Raw genomic sequence first — 21,977 nt, 5'->3', positions numbered from 1 at the left:
AATTGTAAAAGGAAGAAGTTAGTAATTTTGTGTGTTTATAGCACTGATGTTAATGTACACGTTAACTTAAGTTTTCGTGGTAGTATTCTCGTTTGATATCTGAACATAGTGTATGCACACATTTCATTTGACTATGTGCAGCCTTTATATGTTCTTTGCAGTATGTTAGTTCAACCTGCTTTGCAAATGAGTAGAATTTGCAATTCATGAAATTCCCTTGTTTTTTTGCAGCCGTTGTAGTTAGCCGAGAGGTTTGGAAGTGATAGTTCATTATAGTAAATGGGAAAAATTTGAATAATTTCATATTATAACTAGACTTGCGAACAATCGGGAGCACCTGAGAGGGAGAATTCACCACAGCAATCGGGAACGTTTATTTTTCTCATACGATCGAATTGGGATTAACATTAATTTAGGTGGGAGACACAAAAAAATTGTGACTTTTTTAATGGGAAATTGAGTTTTGCGTGTAAATCGGGAGGGTTGGCATGAATGTATAGGTTATGCGTGCAATTTTTCAATTAAAAATCGGGAGTCTCGCGCTTAAAGCGGGAGCGTTGGCATGTATGTATTGGCAATGCAGATTTAGTGGCATTAGTTTGTTTGTATGGATTCATAAGAGTTGTACATGTACTCTGAATAAAATATGCATACCTGTACTTTTTAATCATGCATGTGGATATGCATGGAGCTGTAAGTAGAAAGCTTCGAGACTTGCACAGTAGTTTTTGTAGTAGGTGCTTTCCAATGATATGAGACTTGCATTCAGAGGGATCAAGTGTGGAACTCTCATGATGGAGTTAGATGTAGAGGTCTTGGATGTGATTGGTGGATGGTTGTGTGACTGCTTAGCTGTGTCCAATGAGGGAATGGATTCACGAGTGATGTGGAAAGGGTAGAGGGCTGGCTAATAGTTACGTGCCGTGTGGACACCGCGCCTGTCCGCGGGTAGGGCGTGCCACATATGGGGTTTTACAGCAAATCCAGCATGGAAAGGGGACTTTGGGGATCAGCCAATCGGATGTTGACGTTGTTGATTTGTGTAGAAAGAGAGTGTGTGTAATGAAGATGGCAGGTGGAGACAGTCAGGGTGTTGGTGTCGGAGATATGTTTGTCCATGGTTTACAGCACTGTTCTCAATGCAGGCATGTGGCAAACAATTTCGACGTTCGAGGAGTGGAGGTGGTGTGGAGCGCTGTGCCTGACTGCAATGTAGAACGGTCCCCATGTGGTAATTTTGCACTATGGTGCTTCACATTTGGGCTACGTGAGTTCCCCTACTTTGTTGGGAGATTTGAAACAGTTGGTTCAAGGAGTAATCGAAATCCTTCAAAATGCAAAAGTAATTTTTTCTGGATTATTTCCTAGAGCAAAATGGGACAACAGTTCTGTTTTTTGTCCTGATCAAAGCATTGCTAGGTGTGCAATCAATCGAGGCATGCGTGCTTTCACGCTAAGAGCTAGTATGTTTTTCTGTAGCCACGAGACCATTGTTTCGAGTAATGCGGCTTATTTTGAAGCAGATGGTGTTTCTTTATTTTTTTTGGGAAATGCCATGTTCTTTTGGAATGTAAGGGTTGCTTTGGAACAGGTTATGTGAAGATTTTAGGAGTAAATTAAGAAGAAAAAAACGCAAAAAAATACAAAATAACAGGTGTCTGTCAGGCATCTGCAAGAAAAACAAAAAAAAGGCTCTTTTCAGAGCCCACCTTAAAGGGGAAATGGGGAACACTATTTAAATGTACATTCCCCACGCTCAGATCTTCTACATGTCCGCGGACATGGCAGTAGTCTGTGGACAGCACGTATTACATACAGGGATTCTGGGGTGGAGAGGTATGCAAATGAGAATGAGCGGAGCTAGGGATTGGTCAGTAAAGTTTAGTGGGTGTGTTGTGTACGGAGAGATTTAGTGAGGACGTCTTTTTCCTGAGAGGATAACAGACCGCTATGGCTGTGTGTGCTCGAAAACAGATTATCTGGATTTTGGGAGACTCATGGATACATTGGTTGAAGGTGCATGCAGAACGTTGTGGTATATCTGCAGATCTTGGATTCCCTCATGTGGAAGTGCACTGGCATCGAGTGTGTGGAATGAGGTGGCTGGACTTGGTACCTCTCTGTGCTACTTTACAGACAGAGCGTCATCCTGACATAATTATTATTCATTGTGGAGGGAACAGTTTAGGACATGTGTCCGGAATTTCTTTGCAATTTGCAATGAAGGAAGGACTTGAGAAGGTCATGGACATGTTTCCAAACTGCCAAGTAATTTTTTCACGTATTGCACAAAGACAAATGTGGCTGCGTTCTTCTTCATTTCGTCCACAAATGGAGAAAGCGAGGCGCAATGTCAATAAGGCTGTTTGTGCCTTTCTAAGAGATGTTGGCATGTCGTCTTTCCACAATTAAAATATTATGTTTCGCAGCACATTCATTTTTCGCAGAGATGGAGTCCATCTTACATATGCTGGCAATCAGATTTTTATTCGAAATGTACAAAATGCATTGTGACCTTTTTTGGAATTATAGTCATCTATTTTGCATTACATTTTGACGAATCCAAGTTTTTGAAACACACAAAACGCCACCAAAAGGCTCTTTTCAGAGCCACCACTTACTCCCAGAGAAAAGTGCATTGTTTTTGCTAGGGTTGCACCCCAACATTTTATCTGTCATATGACTGTCCGCGGACTTTTAAAAAAATGTGCGGGGGCCTGCACCGTTTACTTGATAGTTCTATTTTTAAACTGAGAAAGGCGGTTCTGAAAAGAGCCTTTTTTTAAAAACTTTTTTTAAATATTTTTTGGGGCTTTTTGTACAACCGACACACTAGGAGAGGAGGGGAAAGGAGGGTATGGAAGGGACACCAACCACGGGGATAAGAAAGGGCAGGTGGAGAGAGGAAGATGTAGGGTGGCCCCTATTTAGGTAGGTAGCAGCTCTTCTGGTGCTCCGTGACCGTAGTCTCGAAAGCACTTTGAAGACTCTCCCCCCTGCAGAGTACTGCGTCGCAGTACATACACAATATTGTGACCCTCGAAAGGTAAGGGTCAACAGCATCGCGAATGGCCTGTGAAGCAGCTGGAGGGATGCGCTCTTCCACAGGAGTGTCTCTTGTGGTGAGAGGATCGGAAACGGAAGATGCTGCGGAGGAACTCAACCTACTACGTTCTTTACATGGTACAACTTTGTGAATGTCCGCACCGTGGAACGAAGTTAGGTGTCGCTTAATGGAAGTCGTACCAAAACTGTACAAACCAATGCTCCCACGATTCAGCGGCAAATTGCACTGGTTACAGGTGACCATGTTTGCGCGTGCTTTCGGTACGTTACCATGAGTGGTAAAAAAACTGCCACACCCACGACTCCTGGCGAGTGCTGGTTCCTTGGCCTCATTCTCTTCATCCTCGTTCTCTACATCCTCACTCGTATTCCCCTCTGCAGGCCCTTGGGGAGGTGGTGGTAGTGGAGGGTTGGGGGTGGTGCTGAGGCGAGGCTGATGTAGCAACAGCAGCCATGGATGCCATTAGGGTTGGTGAGGTAATCTCCTCTACAGCACTAAAGGCAGCAAAAGTCAATCTGCAATAGCCAGAAGTACAATGAAGATGAGCTATGGGGTGTGGCCTTTTATGGGGGTGGGAGGGTACGCCTTGTCACCATATCGATCACTCAAAAGCGATCAAAAAGTTCCAGAAAATATGTGGGAAGCTAGGGCCATTGTCTGGGACATGTGGAAAGGTGATTTTATTTTACTGTAAAAGTATCAGAGATGATTGAAGAACTAAGATATGCCCGTAGTTCATTAAGTAATGCATTGCTGAAAAAAAAACATTGCATTACTGAGTTCTTTCAGTACATGAACAAACTCATGAAGAAATGTAGGCATTGTCTGCAGCATGTGCTACAGAGGTGCAATATTTTCAGCCTTCCCATGTTGCATACTAAATTGATAAATGCTTCCATTACAGATTTTTACATATTGTGAAACATAAGTATCTACATATGCTTCCCTTACTGCATAATTGCACTATTACTCACAAAAACATAAAGAGAGCACAATGCATACAAATATAAGCATATACAGGGAACGTAAAGCAAGCACCAAAAACTGCAGTATTAACACAAAATGTTCATATCCGGATTATTAACTTCATGCACTGAAAAGATTCTTGCGTTTCTGGATTCCTTCTTCTTCTTCTATGCATATGTATGATATGATGTAACCTAAGGAAAGTATTGTAAAAACATATGAGAAGGGTAAGGACTACAAATATAGCACTTTTAACTTCTTAAACTTCTGACTGACAGTGAAGAAAGCCACCTGGCTTACATATGTCAGTGAACAAAAAAAGAAGCTCGACATGCAATGTGATCTGTGCTGTCAACATAGTACTTTGTACTTTAGTATAGTGACTTTTTAGTTCCTGCCTGTTACTTCCCTAGATATATCAATGAAGGAAAAAAAGAGTTAGCCAGGCATGTTATGTCATCAGTGATGTCATCAATGACATTTGTGATGTCATCTTTGATGTCCTGGGTGTTAGTCTTAGCAGTGCACAGTGGTGGCGCGAGTTATGGTTGCTTAGCTGACCATAACTGGCGAATTTCAGGGGGTTTTCGGTTTTACTTGGAACCATAATGTCCCTTTATCAAAGATTTTTTACTGAATTTCACAGGTTTTTAGTAGCGCAACTTAACCATACCATCCCTTTAACAAAGTTTTTTTACTGAATATATATATATTTATATTGGATCATTAAGTGTCCCATTTATCAGCAATCTCATTTTTGACTTCAAGTCTGTCAAAGGTTTTATTTGCATCATTCACTGGCATACCAATGAAAAGTTCCAAAGTGCCCCCCACCACCGCGCCATTCCACCTCCACGCCATTCCACCTCCATCAGATCCAAGACCGGTCTATATTGTCATGGATATTTCTATCAATAGGAAACCCTGTTTGATTAGGGTGAAACAGTGATGCTTGTATGAAGCCAACACTTTGGAGTACATTTTAGCATCTGTGTTGAGCAAGCTTATCAGATGGTAAGAGCTGCAATCTAGTGAATCTTTGCCTGGCTTTAAGAGCAGGGAGGTGACAGATTCAGCCATAGATGGAGTCCCAGATCACGACTGGTAGAAGGAGCTCCAGATAGCCTTCAAGGTCGACATAAGATAACTTTAAAGGTTTCATAAAAAAGTATGTGTGCGTCCATCAATGCTTTGCTGTTATAAAATGCAGTGATTACCTGACAAATGGCATCCGGCAACAGAGTGTCTCGTACTTGGTAAAGGGTTTCATCCAATTTGGGTATATCTTATTGTCTTAAGAGTATCCCCCTCATTGATGAGGTGAAATAATTTGTCATGGTGTCTCCTTTTTCTTTCTCCTTATTTCCAGGTACTCTTCGTGTCCCGATTATTTAGGTTTTAGTAGAGGATTTTTGCAATATGTAGGCTAGTAATTGGTTAACCTTCTCCCTTTGAGAAAGGTAAAACTATTTAGTTCTTAAAAGGGATTTTGAGGTCCTGTCTGTCAAGTAAGCTTCTTGCTCGACTCTTGATTATCTGAAGGATCTGCGTGCTTTCAGAGACCTCTTTAGCTTATGTTGAATCTCTTTTTCTAGAACTTCTTTCTCAGAGCGCAATCTTAGATTCTCCTTTCTTTACATTCACTGCTGGGTGGCTAATTCATTCCCCCTTCAAAATGTGTTTAAATCCAACCCACACCATTGCGGGGTTCATCCCAGAAGAACCATTCTCAGTAAATTAATTAGTTTTTGCTAATGTTTTCTCTTCCCCTAACATAAGATCTCGGAGGATAGAATTGCATAGCCTCCCAGGATGGTGCCTCAACCGTTCACTCTGATTACCTTCAGTGAAATGGAGAGAGGGGAATAGTCTGACAGAACTCGGGATTGCATTTCAACTTTAGGAACATGTATGGTATGAGCTTAGCGGAAACAAGGAGTAGGTCGCGTTTAGTGAATCCCCTGTGTACATGGGAGGAAAGCTTGTAATGTTTTCCATTGGAGTGTAGAAAATGCCATTTATTTATTAACTCTAGCTCTTTGTGTGTGAACTCTTGGCAGGGCCACTTCATTTCTGAAATCCAAGTGTGATGGGGAGAGCATTCTGTCAATAGTCTGTGCCAGAACTAAATTAAAGTCTCAACACATCTAGGTTTCCCCTGCCCCCCCCAATAAATGCTCTAACATTCAGGAGGAGTTCAATGAGAAAAGCTTTATATTTTTTTATTTGGAGAGTGTATTCACCAGAGGGTCATAAAATGCCAGAAAAAACAATCCTTGGCCACTAGGTATCTTCCGATGGGGCTCTTTCAGGGTCCCACTCACCTTGAACAGGGTCCCTCTTGCTATGAGAATAGCTGCCCAACCCTTTTTGTCCTACTAGAAGCAAAGAAGTGTAAGGGATACCCTCTATACCAAAGTCTACATTCACTTTGGGACATACGTGGATCCCTTGGAGTAGAACCATTGAGTCCCCTAAAAAGGAAATCATCTTTGAAGCATGTGCAAGACATAAAGAAGAGTTGTGCCACTGAACATTAGGTGGGATTGTCTGACAATTTTGTCACTGATCCAGTTCAAGGCTTTAAGCTGTTTCAATCTATTTATCTTGGAACAAGCATTGCATCCATTAAAGTACTCAAGCTTCCCTGACCTCTGTAACAGTGATATCAAACTTTGTAACCCTTAAACCTACACCACAGGGCCCCCTTCCCTTTAAACGATACCCACATCTTACGGACAGACCAGATCGAAGCATCAAGTGAAGAACTGTGTCCTGCCACCAACCAACAAAAGCCCATGAAGAACACATCAACAATCGAGTAAGTCCAGAAATATGCAAGCAAAAATAGGGATAAGCCAATCCAGAAACCAGGCAGTCATCCAGCATTATTTTCCATAAGAAGATAAGTCCTCGGCAGGGTGTCATCTAATTCTTCACAGATTACAGAGACATTACAGTGTCACAGATGGAGGTGCAAACTCCCAGACTCCAAATGATGGTTAAAGGGTCCTTATTCCATGAATAGAACAGGTAAGGCTTTTATGCTGGTTAGGGTGCGGAAATGGTACGCAAAGGGGCTTCTTTCTGTCAACCTCCCATGTGCTCCCTCGACTCTGGCCAAGGCATCCATTAAACCGAGATTTTTTGATGTACCCCTACTATCTAGTGCTAGCTATTTACTTGCAGGTGGCTGAAGTTTTCAACTTGGTGTCAGGCTAAAGGTCTGGATCCCCTGGGCAGCTTGGCAGCTTCTGTTTTGGAATTGCTTCTTTCTTTGGCTCTGTAGGGCACCAATGTGGCAATGTGAAAGTGGTATTTGCCCACCATTTTGGTCTTCAAGCAGACCGCGCAGCAACTCTTGTTTTTGTTATTCCAAATTGCACTTTGAGAGGTCTGCTTATTGCTTTCCCACACTGCACTGTATTGTCCCTGTGTGCGATTCTGGTTGTGACCTTCCTTATGACTGATCCATTGATCCTTGACATTGGTTTTCTTTGAGAATATTTTACCCTTAACGTTATTTTCTGGTTGCTATCGTTCTGCAAGCCGAGTGAGTTAGCTTCAGGCTGTGTTCATCACGCCCCAGAACCTGGTCTTTTCTAGAGAAAGTTAGTATTGAGGGTAAGAACCTCTTTACTGCCTAATGTCGTTTTTGGCTTCCACTTTTTTCAGTTCATCACTTGTTGTCTCTATCTCACCCGTCTAATGGAGATGAGAGGTTACACCTGGTTGATCCCAAGCGAGTTCTGTTATTAGGACGATGAAACATTTCTCTTTATCTAGAGCTCCCATGGTGAGGGCAATTTCAAGCAGACTTTGTCCTGATGGATTATCCTCTACACCTCTGAATGGGCTCATCTGGTTGGGAAACAGGTCCCCCTAGGGTCTTGGGGACCATTCCACCAGGCGCATAGTGGGTGTTCCTGTTCCTGGTGTCTGTCGGGCAGCTATATGGGCTTCCTTGCAAGTTTGCCGAACACTTTGCTTGGACTCACTTTGCAGGTCAGGATCCTGTTTTTTGGGGCCAGAATTAAAGTGTTTTCTGCTTTAGGTGATGGTTCTTGCTAAAGACCTACTGGAGGGCTCTTGCAGGTTTTATAGTACTTTGTGAGTCTACCTTAGTTGAAGAATCTGTGGGAGGGAGGCTTCCTTTCGAAGAAAACAAACTACTTTGCTTTAGTAATGTTCTTTCAAATGGTTTGGTCCTTCCTTCCACAAATTCCTAATCTCCCTCCCAGCCTACCCCTCATACGGATTGCTCGAACAACATTGTATGTTCCATTCTCTCAGCTGCTGAGCACAACAGAAAAGAAGTAACTGAGGTAATGGGGGCGCATTTGGAGCAACATGTACTGTCCATGACATCCTATTCGGAGCCATTAAAGTCAACCATGCAGAAGCAGAGCTACAGTGCCACCCCGTGGTGGCTGTGGAAAACGGTTCTAAAGATCAGCAGGGGAACATATCCAAGATGAGAAATCTCTGGGAAGGAAGGTCCAGTTCATCAGAAATAACAATACCAGAGGGAATTAATTTGTTAGACTGGTATGAAATGTAGTCGATTATATTGATGTTTATGCTTGATTGCTGTGCCTTTCATCGTATTTGCATTCAAGTGATTCAACAATTCTTCAAAATGCCAAAACCCATCAAATATGCACGTTTTCTGCTGCTGAAATGCACAAAGTGAGGTTCTTATTCTATAGGTAAACATTTTCTTTTATGAATAAACAATGAATTACATTCTCTAACTTGTCTGTGTTCCCTTCTCACACAGGCGTGGGTGACACATGATCTGATGCCTTCTCTAGAGAATCAATTCTCAACTGCCAGGCCAATAGAAACTTCTTTAAAAACTTCACGATCACAAAGTGCAAGTGCAACAATGGAACGGAAGAAAACACAGGTATGTTGAAATAAAAGTTTAACTTTTAAGGCAAACTCCAAAATGCTTTGTTTCATGTCAGCTATGCTGTTAGACAAGATTTTATTAGTGCTGCTTTCTCTCCATCAAAATCTATGTAAACCCCCCCCCCCCCCAACTTTTTGCCGTTGTTTTTGCACCTGCCTCCACTTTTGAAGACAAGGGAAGCCTTTTTACTTCACTTGCCTTGCTAAACTCATCTGTTTTATGGGCACTGATTGATCCCTATTACAAACAGTGCGGAAGAACTCCTTTCTCCATTGTGGAATTCTGTTTGTTGCACTGCACTCTTCGCCTTACAGTGAAGTTGCTTGCATTAGGGATACTTTGTGCCCCTATAACTTAGTTATTTGTAACTTTATGGTGACTTGCATAATGTGTCCAAGATAGGTTAGGCTTTTTATTACGCATTTCTTTTTATTGTATCATACACTTTTGCACCTTACCACTTCATGCCTTTTAGAGTATCATAAACTCTAAAATACCTGTGCCACGAGATTTTCACCTGTCCTTTGGCCATCTTGTATTTTGGCCTCTTCCTTTTCCCGGGCAAAGCGGCAGTGTGTGTTTTTGGCTGGATGTGTGACGGCTGGCATTATCTGTTCTCAGTCCACATCCATGCCAATGTGTGTTGCTGGGCAGATGTGGTGGCTGTCCATGATTGGACCACTCTTGTCATTATGAATGGTGCAGATCCTTCCCATTGATGGGCTCGAGGGCGACACCGGCTTTAATCATGGATAAAAGGAGGACATTTGCAGCCATTCAGCAGATTTTCGGCAGAGCCAAGACCCCTATGAAAAGTAGCAACCTGCTGAAGACCCGGAACTCGGTGCAGTCAACCAGCATAGTCTTCTTCAACCACCTCGACAAAGCCTTGCTCCTTTGCTGATCTCCAGAAGACCTTCGCTGGTGCTTTGACCCTATGACCAGTAGGAACACCGAGTCTCGACCCCTGCTTGAGGATCCTGCCCTTGGAAGCCTTCAGAAGTGTCCCGGAACCATCCAGTCGGCTGACTGACTTCCTCATGGGCTACCTCTCTGCATCGATCACCATCCTGAGTTCGGACTTGGGAATCAATAGAACCTCGACTTACGCAACACATGGGATGCCCCGGCAGCTACAACTCTTCAGCATACAGAGGGGCATTGCAAGATCAGCTTCTTTGTTTCTGTCACAAGAGTTGTCTTCCTGCATATTCTACAAGTGTCCTCCAGTGTCCATTGCTGATGTCCATCTGCATTGTGTCCTGAGGTTCCTCTGAGGTAGTCTACAATATAGTGTTTTTCTTCATCATGCCAGGGTTGTCCAGCTTTCCAGTCCCAGGAACCATCTCGCCATATCGCTGAACCGACGACGAGCTGGACCTATATCGCGACACCTAAATTGACCTCTGGACCCACGACTAATGGACCCCCTTCAACAGAACCAAGACACAGAGAACGGGGGTCCAGCGATTTCAGGAGCTGGCAAAGTGGCTTGTGCATGAATCTGATTGCATGGGGGGTGAGTAACCCTACCTGTTCGTGGCTTGTGCATGAATCTGATTGCATGGGGGGTGAGTAACCCTACCTGTTCCTACCGCCTACCTCCTTAGGGTTGAACAGTCATTTCCTTGCCACTCCCTTGCCTTGCAGTGATCAGTGGAGTTCTGGTCAAGGATCCCCCCCCCCGGCATTTCTCTAAATTCCCCGGCATTTACTTTAAAACACAAGCTGTCTGTTGACTTTGCCAACTCTTGTTCCATCAGCGGCTGCAACAACCGCCACAAAACCACTTTGAGGACTTGCATCACAAAACACCTGTACGATGCAGGCTGTCGCAGCATCTGCAAGAATGGCGAGCCATAATTTCAGATGTTTGGGCTCTAGAAATAATAGCCCAAGGTTACTGCCTTCCTTTTCTAACGCGACCTCAAAGCAATCCACCAGGGAGACACCCTTTGAAGTTTTCAGACCCGCTTCTGCAGCAGGAAGTTCTAACCCTGCTGGAGAAAGGTGCTATAGAACCAGTACCTGCAGCAGAGAGGAACAAGGGATGGTACTCCCCGTATTTTCTGATCCCCAAAAAGGATGGAGGACTGAGACCCATCTTGGACTTAAGAAACTTGAACAAGTTCCTCAGGAAGGACCAGTTCAAGATGGTTACCCTTTCTCAGATCCTTCAGGCCCTTCAACTTCAGGACTGGTTGGTGTCATTGGACCTTCAGGATGCTTATTTTCATGTGCCAATTCATCTCAAGCACAGAAAATACCTGAGGTCCGTAGTTGGCGACTCACACTATCAGTTTCGAGTCCTGCCATTCGGATTGACCCCCGCCCAGAGGGTCATCACCAAGTTAATGGTAATGGTGGCAGCGCACCTCAGGAGAGGGGCGATTCATGTCTACTCCTACCTGGACGATTGGTTGATCAGCACTGGATCATCTGAAAGTCACCTGCCACTTCCTCCACAGACTGGGCTTTTCCCTAAATTTCAAGAAGTCGCAAATTACACCTTCCCAACAGCTTCAGTACATAGGAGCTGTATTAGACACATCCTTGGGAAAGAGCTCGCCTCCCAAGTCGAGGGCTCAAGACATTCTTCAGATGGTTTCCAAATTCCAAAATGCCCAAAATCTCCAGGCTTACGACTTCTTAAAGTTTCTCTGCCTCCTGGCATCCTGCATCTTCCTGGTGCCAGAGGCGCGTTTGAGGATGAGATCCCTTCAATGGGCTCTAAAGACTCAGTGGTCCCAGTTCTCAGGTCAAATGACGGATCTTCTCTAGATTCCGAACAAGGTTCGACAAGATCTTGTATGGTGGACTTGTACAGAGAACATCCTAAAAGGAGAACCTTTTTGGCAACCATGGCCGGAGATCACAGTAGTGACGGATGCCTCACTCATGGGGTGGGGAGCACATGCCAACGATCTGACAATCAGCGGTCGTTGGTCTCCATCGGAGTCCAAACTACACATCAACTTTTTAGAGCTGAGAGCAATCAGACTAGCGCTGAAAGCTTTCTTGCCATCTGTCAGGGGAAAGAATGTCCTGATAATGACGGACAACACAGTGGCCATGCATTATCTAAACAAAATAGGAGGTGTAGGGTCACTACCTCTGTGTAGAGAGGCAATGCAGCTCTGGTATTGGGCAATTCAGGAGGGAATCTCTTTAACAGCAGTTCATCTAGCCGGGCAGGAGAATATGACGGCAGATGCTCTGAGCAGGCCGAACACGGTGTTCCCACGAATGGGAACTGGCTCAGGAAGTCATTCAAGAGATCTTCGCCCTTTGGAGAACCCCTCAAGTAGACCTATTTGCGACCGAAATCAACCGGAAGTGCGAAAGGTATTGCTCAAGGGAATTTCCCCCGAGAGGAGCCGTGGGAGACGTGTTCGTGGTGGAGTGGAATTTCCCACTATTGTACGCCTGCCCCCCGATTCCCGTCATTCCTCATGTCATCAGGAGACTGAGACGGTTCGGGAATCGCATGATCCTAATTGCCCCGGATTGGGCCAGAATAACGTGGTACTTGGACCTTCTAGACATGTCCATCTGTCCCCCAGTACGTCTTCCTCAGAGAGAGGACCTTCTCTCACAAATGGAAGGTCAGGTTCTCCATCCAGAGGTCAGAACTCTCAACCTTCATGCTTGGTATCTGAAAGGCTGAGATACAAGGATTGGGACCTTCCAGATGACGTCATGGAGGTGTTGCTTTCGGCAAGAAGGCCAGTAACAAAATCTCTATACCGTTGCCGTTGAAGGAAGTTTTGCAACTGGTGCAGAGAAAAGAATGTCGATCAGTTTTTATGTTCTATCCCGGAAGTACAGTCCTTCCTCTTGTCCCTAGCGCATAGAGGTCTAAATGTTGGTACCATTAAAGGTTATCTTGCAGCGCTTTCCATCTTCAAGCGCTCGTCGGAAGAATGCTCCTATTTCAAAATTCCTTTGGTAGTGCAATTCTTAAAGGGACTCACAAATGTGTTTCCTCCTTACCCATTCCAAGTGCCAATTTGGGATCTCAATCTGGTTCTAAAATTCTTAATGTGTGCTCCTTTTGAGCCTTTGAAAACTTGTCCATTAAGATTACTGACATGGAAAACTGCTTTCCTAGTTGCTTTAACGTCTGCAAGAAGAGTGAGCAAATTGCAGGCACTGTCTTCTGGGCCACCCTATACTGTGTTCCATAAAGACAGAGTTGTGTTGAAGGTTAAACCCTCATTTTTACCTAAAGTGGTATCTGATTTTCATTTGTCAGAAAAATGTTTACCCGCATTCTATCCTCCACCCCATCCTACTAAGGAGGAGGAAAGATTACACAGGTTGGATCCAAAAAGAGCTTCAAGCTTTTACATCTCTAGGCTTTCCAAGCTTAGAGTGGACAACCAACTGTTTATCGGTTACACCGGAAGGAAACTGGGTCAATCGATGACAAAACAGACAATATCACGCTGGATTGTGCTTTGCATTTCAGAATGCTACAGATTAGCACAGAAAGACCCACCAGAAAGGTTAAGGGCTCATTCCACCAGAAGCATCGCCTCTTCGACAGCCCTTCAAAGAGGTGTTCCAATAAGGTCCATTTGTGAAGCAGCAACTTGGTCTTCACTGCACACCTTTTCAAAATTCTACAGTCTGGATGCTTCCCAGTCTAAGGAGCTGAGTTTTGGTAAAGCAGTACTTTATACAGCCATCTAAGGGCATTGAAAAATCTAACCCCGCCTCCAGAGAAATTATCCATACTGCTTTGGGAGTCTATCTAAGATGAGGAATACGTTGGAGGACACAATTCACTCGAAGAACAAGTTACTTTCCAACTGGTAACGTTCTTTCGATTGGATGTTCCTCCAACGTATTCCTCATCACCCTCCCAGCCTACCCCTCTGTAGATTTTTCCGTGTTATTGCCAACTCAACTCTCGCAAGGCTGATATCTGTCTGCCGGCACAATCTACACAGTACAAAATCCAAGATAAAAAGGGGAAAAACAGAACTGAGGCCAACGGGCGCCGCGCGTGCTACTTATACACCCGATGACATCCCCCTCGGCGGAGGCCTTCGAGGGACCATCGACTCGACGACATCGGCGCATGGCGCCCTCTGCCGAAAAAATTTCCGAAGAGCAGCAAAGCTGGATGGAATACATCTAAGATGAGGAATACGTTGGAGGAACATCCAATCGAAAGAACGTTACCATTTGGTAAGTAACTTGTTCTTCTCACTGATCCTTAAAAGGGTTCACTTCTCATTACACTCCTGGGTTACTCTCCTGCCAGGATGCCACACTACTGTTTCGCTTTATCTTCCTGCATGTGTGCGAGTCCCAGACTCGCTCTTTGCCTGGTTGACTAACCTGCCAGGTCTTTTCCGTTCTCCAATTACTCTTTTATCCACGTAATAATGCTTTTACGGAACCACCAGGGGGCGCCTCAGCCTTGCTCTCCCCGGGGTCCAGGAAAGTGTGGCCTGAGCCCCCCCCCCATAACCCTCCCCAGTGTGGTGGCTGGCCCCCAGAATCGGTGCTCCTGCCCCTGCGGGCCCGGGGGGTAAAAATCCAACGTCTCAAGGAGGAGTAGAGCAGGAGAACGGCGCGGGGAGCCGCGAGCGGAGAGGCTTGCAGCGCGGCTCCCGCCAGCCATTCCGCACCTTCCCCTCGGTGGGGGAGCAGTGCAAGGCCGCACTGTGAGGAGCGCCCGGTGACTGGAGGGGTGCCCCGCTCCCCATTGAGGATGCCAGGAGCGGGTGGAGGCTGGAGTGTTGGGCTTCCTGGAGAGGCCCATTGGCGGAGTGGGAGTGGAGAGCAGCTGGAGAGCACCTTCCTTCCAGGTCGGGGGTGAGGCAGCCAGACCGGAGTTGCGGAGGTGGGTGCGCACCTTTGGCCCCACGGGGGTTCCTCAGTCTGTGGACCCTTTTGCTGTGCTCCCTGGATACCCTTGGCGGGACAGCGCCCTTAGAAAAGGGGCCGCGACTCGGGGGCGGCCCAGGGAGTAGTTGCGCAGTACTGCTCCGGCTGCAGCTGAGGCGGTCTAGAGGTCCCCCCTGTTAGCCCCTGGCCCATCCACCTGAAGAGCAGCTTGCTACAGAGGGATTTGGGACCAACTGTGCGGTGGCAGTTGGAATCCATACTTGCTGAGCGATATCTGCCGATGACTGATGGGGTGGCCTCCTCTCGCTCCTGCGCCCGCTTCCTGGCCCCTGAGGAGCTTCGGCTAGCGGATAGGGGGACCGGGGAATTGTTGGTCGGTGCGGCCCGTGGAGGAGAGACTTTGTCCAGCCGGTTGTCTCCACTTGTGCTCCGGGTCTGCGGGGCACCCCCCAGCCGGGCTGGCCCCTTGATTTCTTGATGTTGCCTGCTTTGCTGGGGGAGTGCTGGGAACCTCAGTTGGAGGATTGGAGGGCTTCACAGGCCCATGAGCTGGTCAGAGTCCCTGCAGCGGTTCCGTTGGATTGCCCCAGATCCTCGCCCTGCAATGGCGGCCTCTGCTCTTCCGGGGGAGGCGGATTCGGCCTCTGTTACTAAAGGTATGGCAGCCCTTGTGGAGGAGATTCGAGGTTTCAGGGCGGATATTGCGGTGCGGCTGGACACAATGGATAAGAAAATCGACTCTATAGATGATAGGATCCAAGCTTTGGAGGCCAATACTTCTTCGGTGGATATCCTGGAAACGCAATTGGACATGCGCCTGGCCAATCTGGAGAGGAGTGAGGAAAAGTGTGCCCTGAAAATTGAAGATTTGGAGAATAGGGAGCGTCGATGTAACCTGTGTTTTTTGGACCTTCCGGAGAGTGGTGAGACTGCTTTTCGATGATGCCAACACAAACAAACATACTATTGATAGGACGCACAAGGCTGGGGCACCCAACAAGGGCCACAGGTCTATCCTTGTCCGTTTCCATTACTTCTCTGAAAAAAGCAAAATCCTAGAGTTGGCGCGCAGAAAAGGTCCTGTGGAGTTGGAAGGGGCAAGGATCTCTCTGTTCCCCGCTCACTAAAATGTTGCAGGCCAAGGGGGTGAGGTATCGATGGGGATGCCCCTTCTCGCTCTCTTTTGAATTAGAGGGCTACAAATATGCGCTGGTTACTGAGGATGATATCCGCAGGGTGTCCCGAGAGCTCCTGGGCGATCCAGCTGGAGGTACATTGGACCAAAATCAGGAGCGTGTCCCGGCTGGTCCAGCCGGGTCTGGTCCCCCCATGGAAAGGAGGAAAGTCAGGGGACACAGGAAGTTCAGGAGAGTGGATCCGTCCTCGCTAAGTGTTTCTAAGACCTGAATTTTTTTCTTGTCGCTGGCATCAGGGTTGATCTTGATCCTGTGGGGGGGGGCTTATAATAAACTCTTCTAGCTGTGTCTGGCCGGGGGAACTTTTGGGGGTCGACAGGGGGCCCTGGATGAGCTTGGTAGCAATACTGCTGAAGCATTTGACCTTTGTTTTGGGGTTGGGTGGGGGAGGCTCTTGTTCTTGTAACAGTTGTCATTAAGGTTTTATGGACCCCGGGGGGGGGGCACTGGAGGCCGGACCTAGCGGCAGGATGAAGTCGCTTGGGTTGCAGGCGTTCTGGGGGGAGGTGGATGGGGGGTTGGCTCAGGTGCTGGGGTATGTTCAAGGGGGTTTTGTTCTTGTTATTCCACATATTCCGGGAATTGGTGAAGGGTTGGGGGGGGGGGGGCTCCGTATTTCCGGGAGGCCCCAAAACTGCATGGTGAGGGCGGTACTAAGGGATCCCCAATGGGGCATGTGAGCAGTAACGGCCTCTTTAATGGAGGATAGTCCTCAGCGGTTGACAGTGGGGTCCCTGAATGTGCGGGGTTAGAATTCCCCAACAAAACTGTCATTGACGTTGAGAGAGACTAGACTTCAGCTTCATTTTTTGTTTTTACAGGAAACAGACTGGGTCAAAGGTAAAGAACCAAAACTTAGGGGCAAGGCTATTCAGCATGTATGTACCTCCTCCTATGTTGCTACAAAACGGGGTGTTGCCCTTTTGGTCTCTCCCAAGGTGCATTTTGGGCTTAAAGCCCAAAAAACGGATCCAGAGGGCTGGTATATAATGGTCAAGGGAGAGGTAAGGGGCTCGATGTTAACACTGGTAGGTATATATGCTCCGAATGAGGCGCAGGATGACTTTTGGAGGGGGATGAGCGGTAGAATTGTTGAGTTCACCGAGGGTAATTTGTTAGTGGGAGGGAACTTTAATATGACTCTCTGACCCGACAGAGATAGGAGGTTGTCCGTAACTTGTCCGGACTGGCGAGTTCAGAAAAAAATGGCATCCGTCTTCCATGAGGTTAACGGGGAGTTGGGGCTGTGGGATACAGGGACGCCGGAGGAGGGTCGGGACCCTTACTTTACCTACTATTCTAAGACGCATGGATCGTTATCGCGTATTGACTACGTCCTGGTAGATTTGTCCCTGAAGGAGGAAATTACAGAACATGGGGTAGAAGTCATTCCTTGGTCCGACCATGACTTGGTTAAGGTTAAGCTGGGAATTCCCTCTCCACTGGTTGGTTCCCAATGGCGGTGCAATGATTTCCTGCTGCAGGATATGGAGGTGCGACAAACGGTCTTGGCCGCTATCGCAGACTATTTCGCTAATAAAGACAACGGGGAGGTGGGTGTCATGGGAGTTTGGGACGTGTTTAAGCCGACCATCAGGGGTGGGCTCGAGAAAAAAAGGAGAGGGACCTGGAAGAGAAGCTTTTGAGAGATAAGATTGCAGCTATCCAGCCTGGGGGGAAATTGAAGATGCAGATGTCTCCTGGTAAATGGGAAGAATTGCAACAGCTGCGCTCAAGTCTTGCAGCTTTGCTTGTGGGGCAGACAAAAAGAAAGCTGTCTTTTTCTTAAGCAGATATACATGGAGAAGGGGGGAAAAGCAGATAGGATATTGGTGTGGAGGTTAGAAATAGGAGAGTTAACTCTGTTCGCAACTCTGAGGGGGGTAGGGCTTTAAGCGATGGAAAGATTGCGGAGCAATTCAGGTCATACTATGAGCATCTATATACTGCTGAGTACTTTAGGGATGGTGCTGATGTCGACAGCTTGCTGGAGTCCTTACCCATCCCCCGTCTGCTCCCTGAAAAAGCGGACCCTCTCGAGCAACGTATTACTCCCCAAGAAATAGTTGACACCATTGCTTCCCTGAAAAGTGGTACCTCCCCAGGTGATGATGGTTTTACAGTTAGTTTTTTAAAAGTGTATCGCTCCACCCTAGCCCATTTCATGGCTAAAATGTTTAATGCAGCCCTGGAGCTGGGTACCCTTCCACACACCATGATGTCTGCCCTCATAGTGGTTCTCCCCAAAGAAGGGAAAGATCCATTCCTGTGTCAATCATGTTGCCCATTTCCCTTCTTAATACGGATGTCAAAATTTTAGCAAAACTGCTGGCGAACAGGCTTATGAAACTCCTCCCGTCATTGGTCCATGGGGACCAGATGGGCTTCATCCTTGGTCGTCAGGGTTCTGATAACGTGCAGAAGACCCTGGATCTTCTGTACGAGGTCTCTAGGCGAGATGAGGAGGGTTACCTTCTTTCACTCGACTCAGAAAAGGCATTCGACTGTGTCGAGTGGCCTTACATGGGTAAAGTGCTCCGGAAAATGGGTGTGGGAGATAACTTTTGTGGTTGGGTCTCGGCCGTGTACAACCGTCCCATGGCGCGGGTTTTAGTTAAAGGGTGCACTTTGTCTCCTTTGGCTCTTTTTAGGGGTACTCGTCAGGGTTGTCCTTTGTCCCCGCTCCTATATGCCCTGGCAATGGAGCCTCTGGCCATAGCAGTTCGAGCTGATCGGGAGATTACTGGAGTTAGGTGTGGGGACTATGACTTCAAACTTTCATTGTTTGCAGATGACATCTTAGCCTACCTTACAAATCTCCAGACCACTCTGCCTCGGCCGTTGGATCTTATAGCGCTCTTTGGTTCCTTCTCAGGGCTCAAGGTGAATGCTTCCAAATCCTGCATAATGCCTATGGGCAATAGACATGGTGACACACGGGGGAGAACTGAGATTTTGGGCGTAAGAATAGAACGGGATGCTACCCCGTAATTGGGCGTCATCATCCCTAAAGAGATAACACAACTTTTCCAAGCTAACTTCCCCCTGATAATGGTAAAGATTAGGAGAGATCTTAATCGATGGGCCCCTCTCTTGGTTTGGGTGTATGGTCTTGATAAAAATGAACATCTTGCCCCGTCTTTATCTTTTCTCTGCTCTCCCTGTGGCGATCCCGGAGGCCTTTTTTGAGGCGCTGCATTCTAGTATTCACCAATTTATCTGGAAGGGCAAAAGAGCTAGAATTAAGTATGCAACTTTAACCCTTCCTAAGTAGCTTTGGACTTCCGGATTTTAGGTTGTACCACAAGGCAGCCCAAGTTTGTGTGATGTTGGAGCATATGAGAGAGGATATGAGGACGTACTGGACCTATATCGAGGATTGTCACGCCCATCCAAAGAAGGTGCGGGATCTGCTGTGGGCCCCACCGAGGTCTCTCCCTCCCTGCCCTAAGGGTCATCCTACTCTTGCCATTTTGTGGGACTCGTGGAAACCTGAAAGATTTAATAAACGGCTCTCCTCCTGGCCTTCCCCTTTGTCTTTGCTTTGGGGGCCCCCCTTCACTTTAGGATCCAGGGGGTTCAGGGATACTCGGGTGTGGTCGGATGGGGGTCTGGAGAGGGCAGCTCAGCTCTTTTGTCAAGGGGGATTCATTGAATATGATCAGCTATCCGAAGCATTGGGGGAGGAGTCTCTCTCTGTCTTTGAATATCTTCGCCTGAAGGGAATACTCATGCACCCAAGGTGGGTCTCCGATTTGAAGCGTCCCTTTTTCCCCTTTGAACAATTTTTGGCTTGCGCCCCGACCAGAAAGGGCTCTCTTTCTAAGATTTATACATTGTTGGTTACGGCGGACATGGAGGGTAGACAGCCTTTTAAGCAAATTTGGGAGGGGAGATTGGGTATGCCTGTAGCAGACTCTACATCGAGGGACATTTTTAAAACCATTTTCTCGGGGGAGCTGTACACTGCGGCGATGGAGCATGGCTTTAAGGTTCTGCATTCATGGCACCGCCCACCGGTTGTTTTGTCCAAAATGTTTAAAAATGTGTCCCTGTTGTGTCCCAGAACGTGTTCACAGCGAGGTACTTGGTACCACATGCTCTGTGATTCAGGTATTTTGGTCACAAGTACTTAGCTGGATCAAGAATATAGCGGGGGTCTCTCCATCCCTACTCCCTCTGGAGGTCGTCTTGGGCACGCCTATGCTGGACTCTAGGTGAGTGGCTTCCCGAAAAGTCATTGAGAGCAGGGCGGTTGGCGCTTGCTCAAAAATGGAAGAGTCCAGTCGCCCCATCTAAAGCGGAATGGCTCAACAAGCTAAAGGCAATCTTTATCTATGAGAAGATAGCGGCTATAGCTAATGGAACTATGTCTTCTTTTGTGCAGGAATGGATGGCAGTCCTTTTGAATGATGAATGTGGCTCTGAGACTGTAAATTCTGGAGGCCTGTGGACTTCTTGAAAATGTGTGTGCTTTTCTCTGGGTTCACCACTACTGGTTAGGTTCAATTGTAGGGGGTTCTCCTCACTCTCGAACTTTTTGAATGGTTTCTGCTGGTCCTTACTCTTCGTTTGTTCGTCCTTTCCACAATTGTTGCAACATGCTTCTTCCCAGATCTTGGAATGTTTTTGGGCGGGGGGGGGGGGATGGGGGATGTGGGGAGGGAGGGAGGGAAGAAAGAAAGAAAGGAGGGAGGGAGGGGTTGTGGTTCTTTAAGGCACTTAACGAAAAGATAATGTCTTCTTTTGTTGCAGGTGTTCTGGTGACAGGATTTCCAGTGCACCTGTTTGTATGTTTAAGATGTTAACAAAAATAAAAGTAAAAAATAATGCTTTTCCAATATTGGGTCACTGACCCTTTCTCAGCAACGTATGTATCTTTTTCAACTCTTCTTTTAAAATGTTGACTCACCAACCCTTTTTCAGGAAAGTTTGTGTTTACAATAGCTACTCTTCTGAAATATTGGGTCGCTGACCCTGTCTTAATGTTGCTTACATCCATATAGGTTTCTTTAATGGTATCACTTTGACTATCTTGCGCTGCTAGTGCGACACAGCATTCACCTTCAAGCGCTCAGGTAACCCATTCACTTTCACTGGCCTTATCGGGCAGCTTTGGCGTTCCTCGCGGCTTTCCTTCTCCTTCCTTTTCGGTCCGCTGGTTCGGTGTGCGTCCTATTAGCCCTTGTTTTGTCTTTGTGTGCTCCGTGCGGGTTCAGGTGCTTAAGGCCATAAAGCAGCAAGCTTCTTTCCATTTGGTCTCCTTGCACGCTGTTTATGTTCAGCCCTGTACTGCTTTTTACAGTCTGCTCGTGTTCATTGTTCCGACCGGCATCGGAACAAGGTGGCAACAGTTTCAGTCTCTGCCTCGCCCTCTCATTCTGGTCAGCTGTGTCAGCTTTAAACTTCCCAGCTTTGCTTAACATTTTCAAAAAAATAGAACGCAGCATTGGCTTCCCGCTTCGGGTCATCTTCATTGTTCTATCCCTCCTCCTTGTCTCAGTACTAAAAAAGGGGTGGGGGGTAAATAAGGTGGTTGGCTGAGAAAACCTGGGTATTATTTAACTACATCACAATAAGCCATGTAGGTATGTTGCAGGGGCACATGAGTTTCATTCGGAATTGTGACTGCAAGAATATTTTGATCCAGTTGTTGTCTGCCTCTCTGGAGTTTGTCTTCCCTTATGTGGTCCTCCCACACAGAGCCACCCCCAGGGTAAAAGTCAGGTAGCTTCCGCTGTTCCCTGGCCACATAAGAGAAGCTTCCCTCCAGAGAATCGGCGATGATATTGCTAGATTTGTCACACTTCCCTTTTTCTTTATTCACTTGCTTTGCTGCACTTCCTTCACTCACATTGTTTTACCAGTGTCTAAAAAGTGAATGAGTATTTAATGTTTTAGTGTACTACTTACTAGTGGTTTTTAACGGTTAGTTTGTTCAAAGGCATAAATAAATGATTATATTTGTATA

General features: G+C 46.5%; 1 protein-coding gene across 1 annotated transcript in view; it reads left to right on the top strand.

Moving 5' to 3' along the window:
• SECISBP2 (SECIS binding protein 2) overlaps positions 1 to 21,977 on the top strand; it is a 1,396,020-nt gene that overhangs the window by 437,499 nt on the left and 936,544 nt on the right. The window contains exon 5 of the mRNA XM_069625655.1: positions 8,814 to 8,942. Within this exon, the coding sequence (XP_069481756.1) occupies positions 8,814 to 8,942 (129 nt within the window). The remainder of the gene's footprint in view (positions 1 to 8,813; positions 8,943 to 21,977) is intronic.

The sequence above is a fragment of the Ambystoma mexicanum genome, chromosome 6p (assembly GCF_040938575.1).
Source record: "Ambystoma mexicanum isolate Mex_15411 chromosome 6p, UKY_AmexF1_1, whole genome shotgun sequence".
Lineage (NCBI taxonomy): Eukaryota > Metazoa > Chordata > Amphibia > Caudata > Ambystomatidae > Ambystoma > Ambystoma mexicanum.
This window is presented reverse-complemented; position numbering and strand designations above follow the sequence as displayed.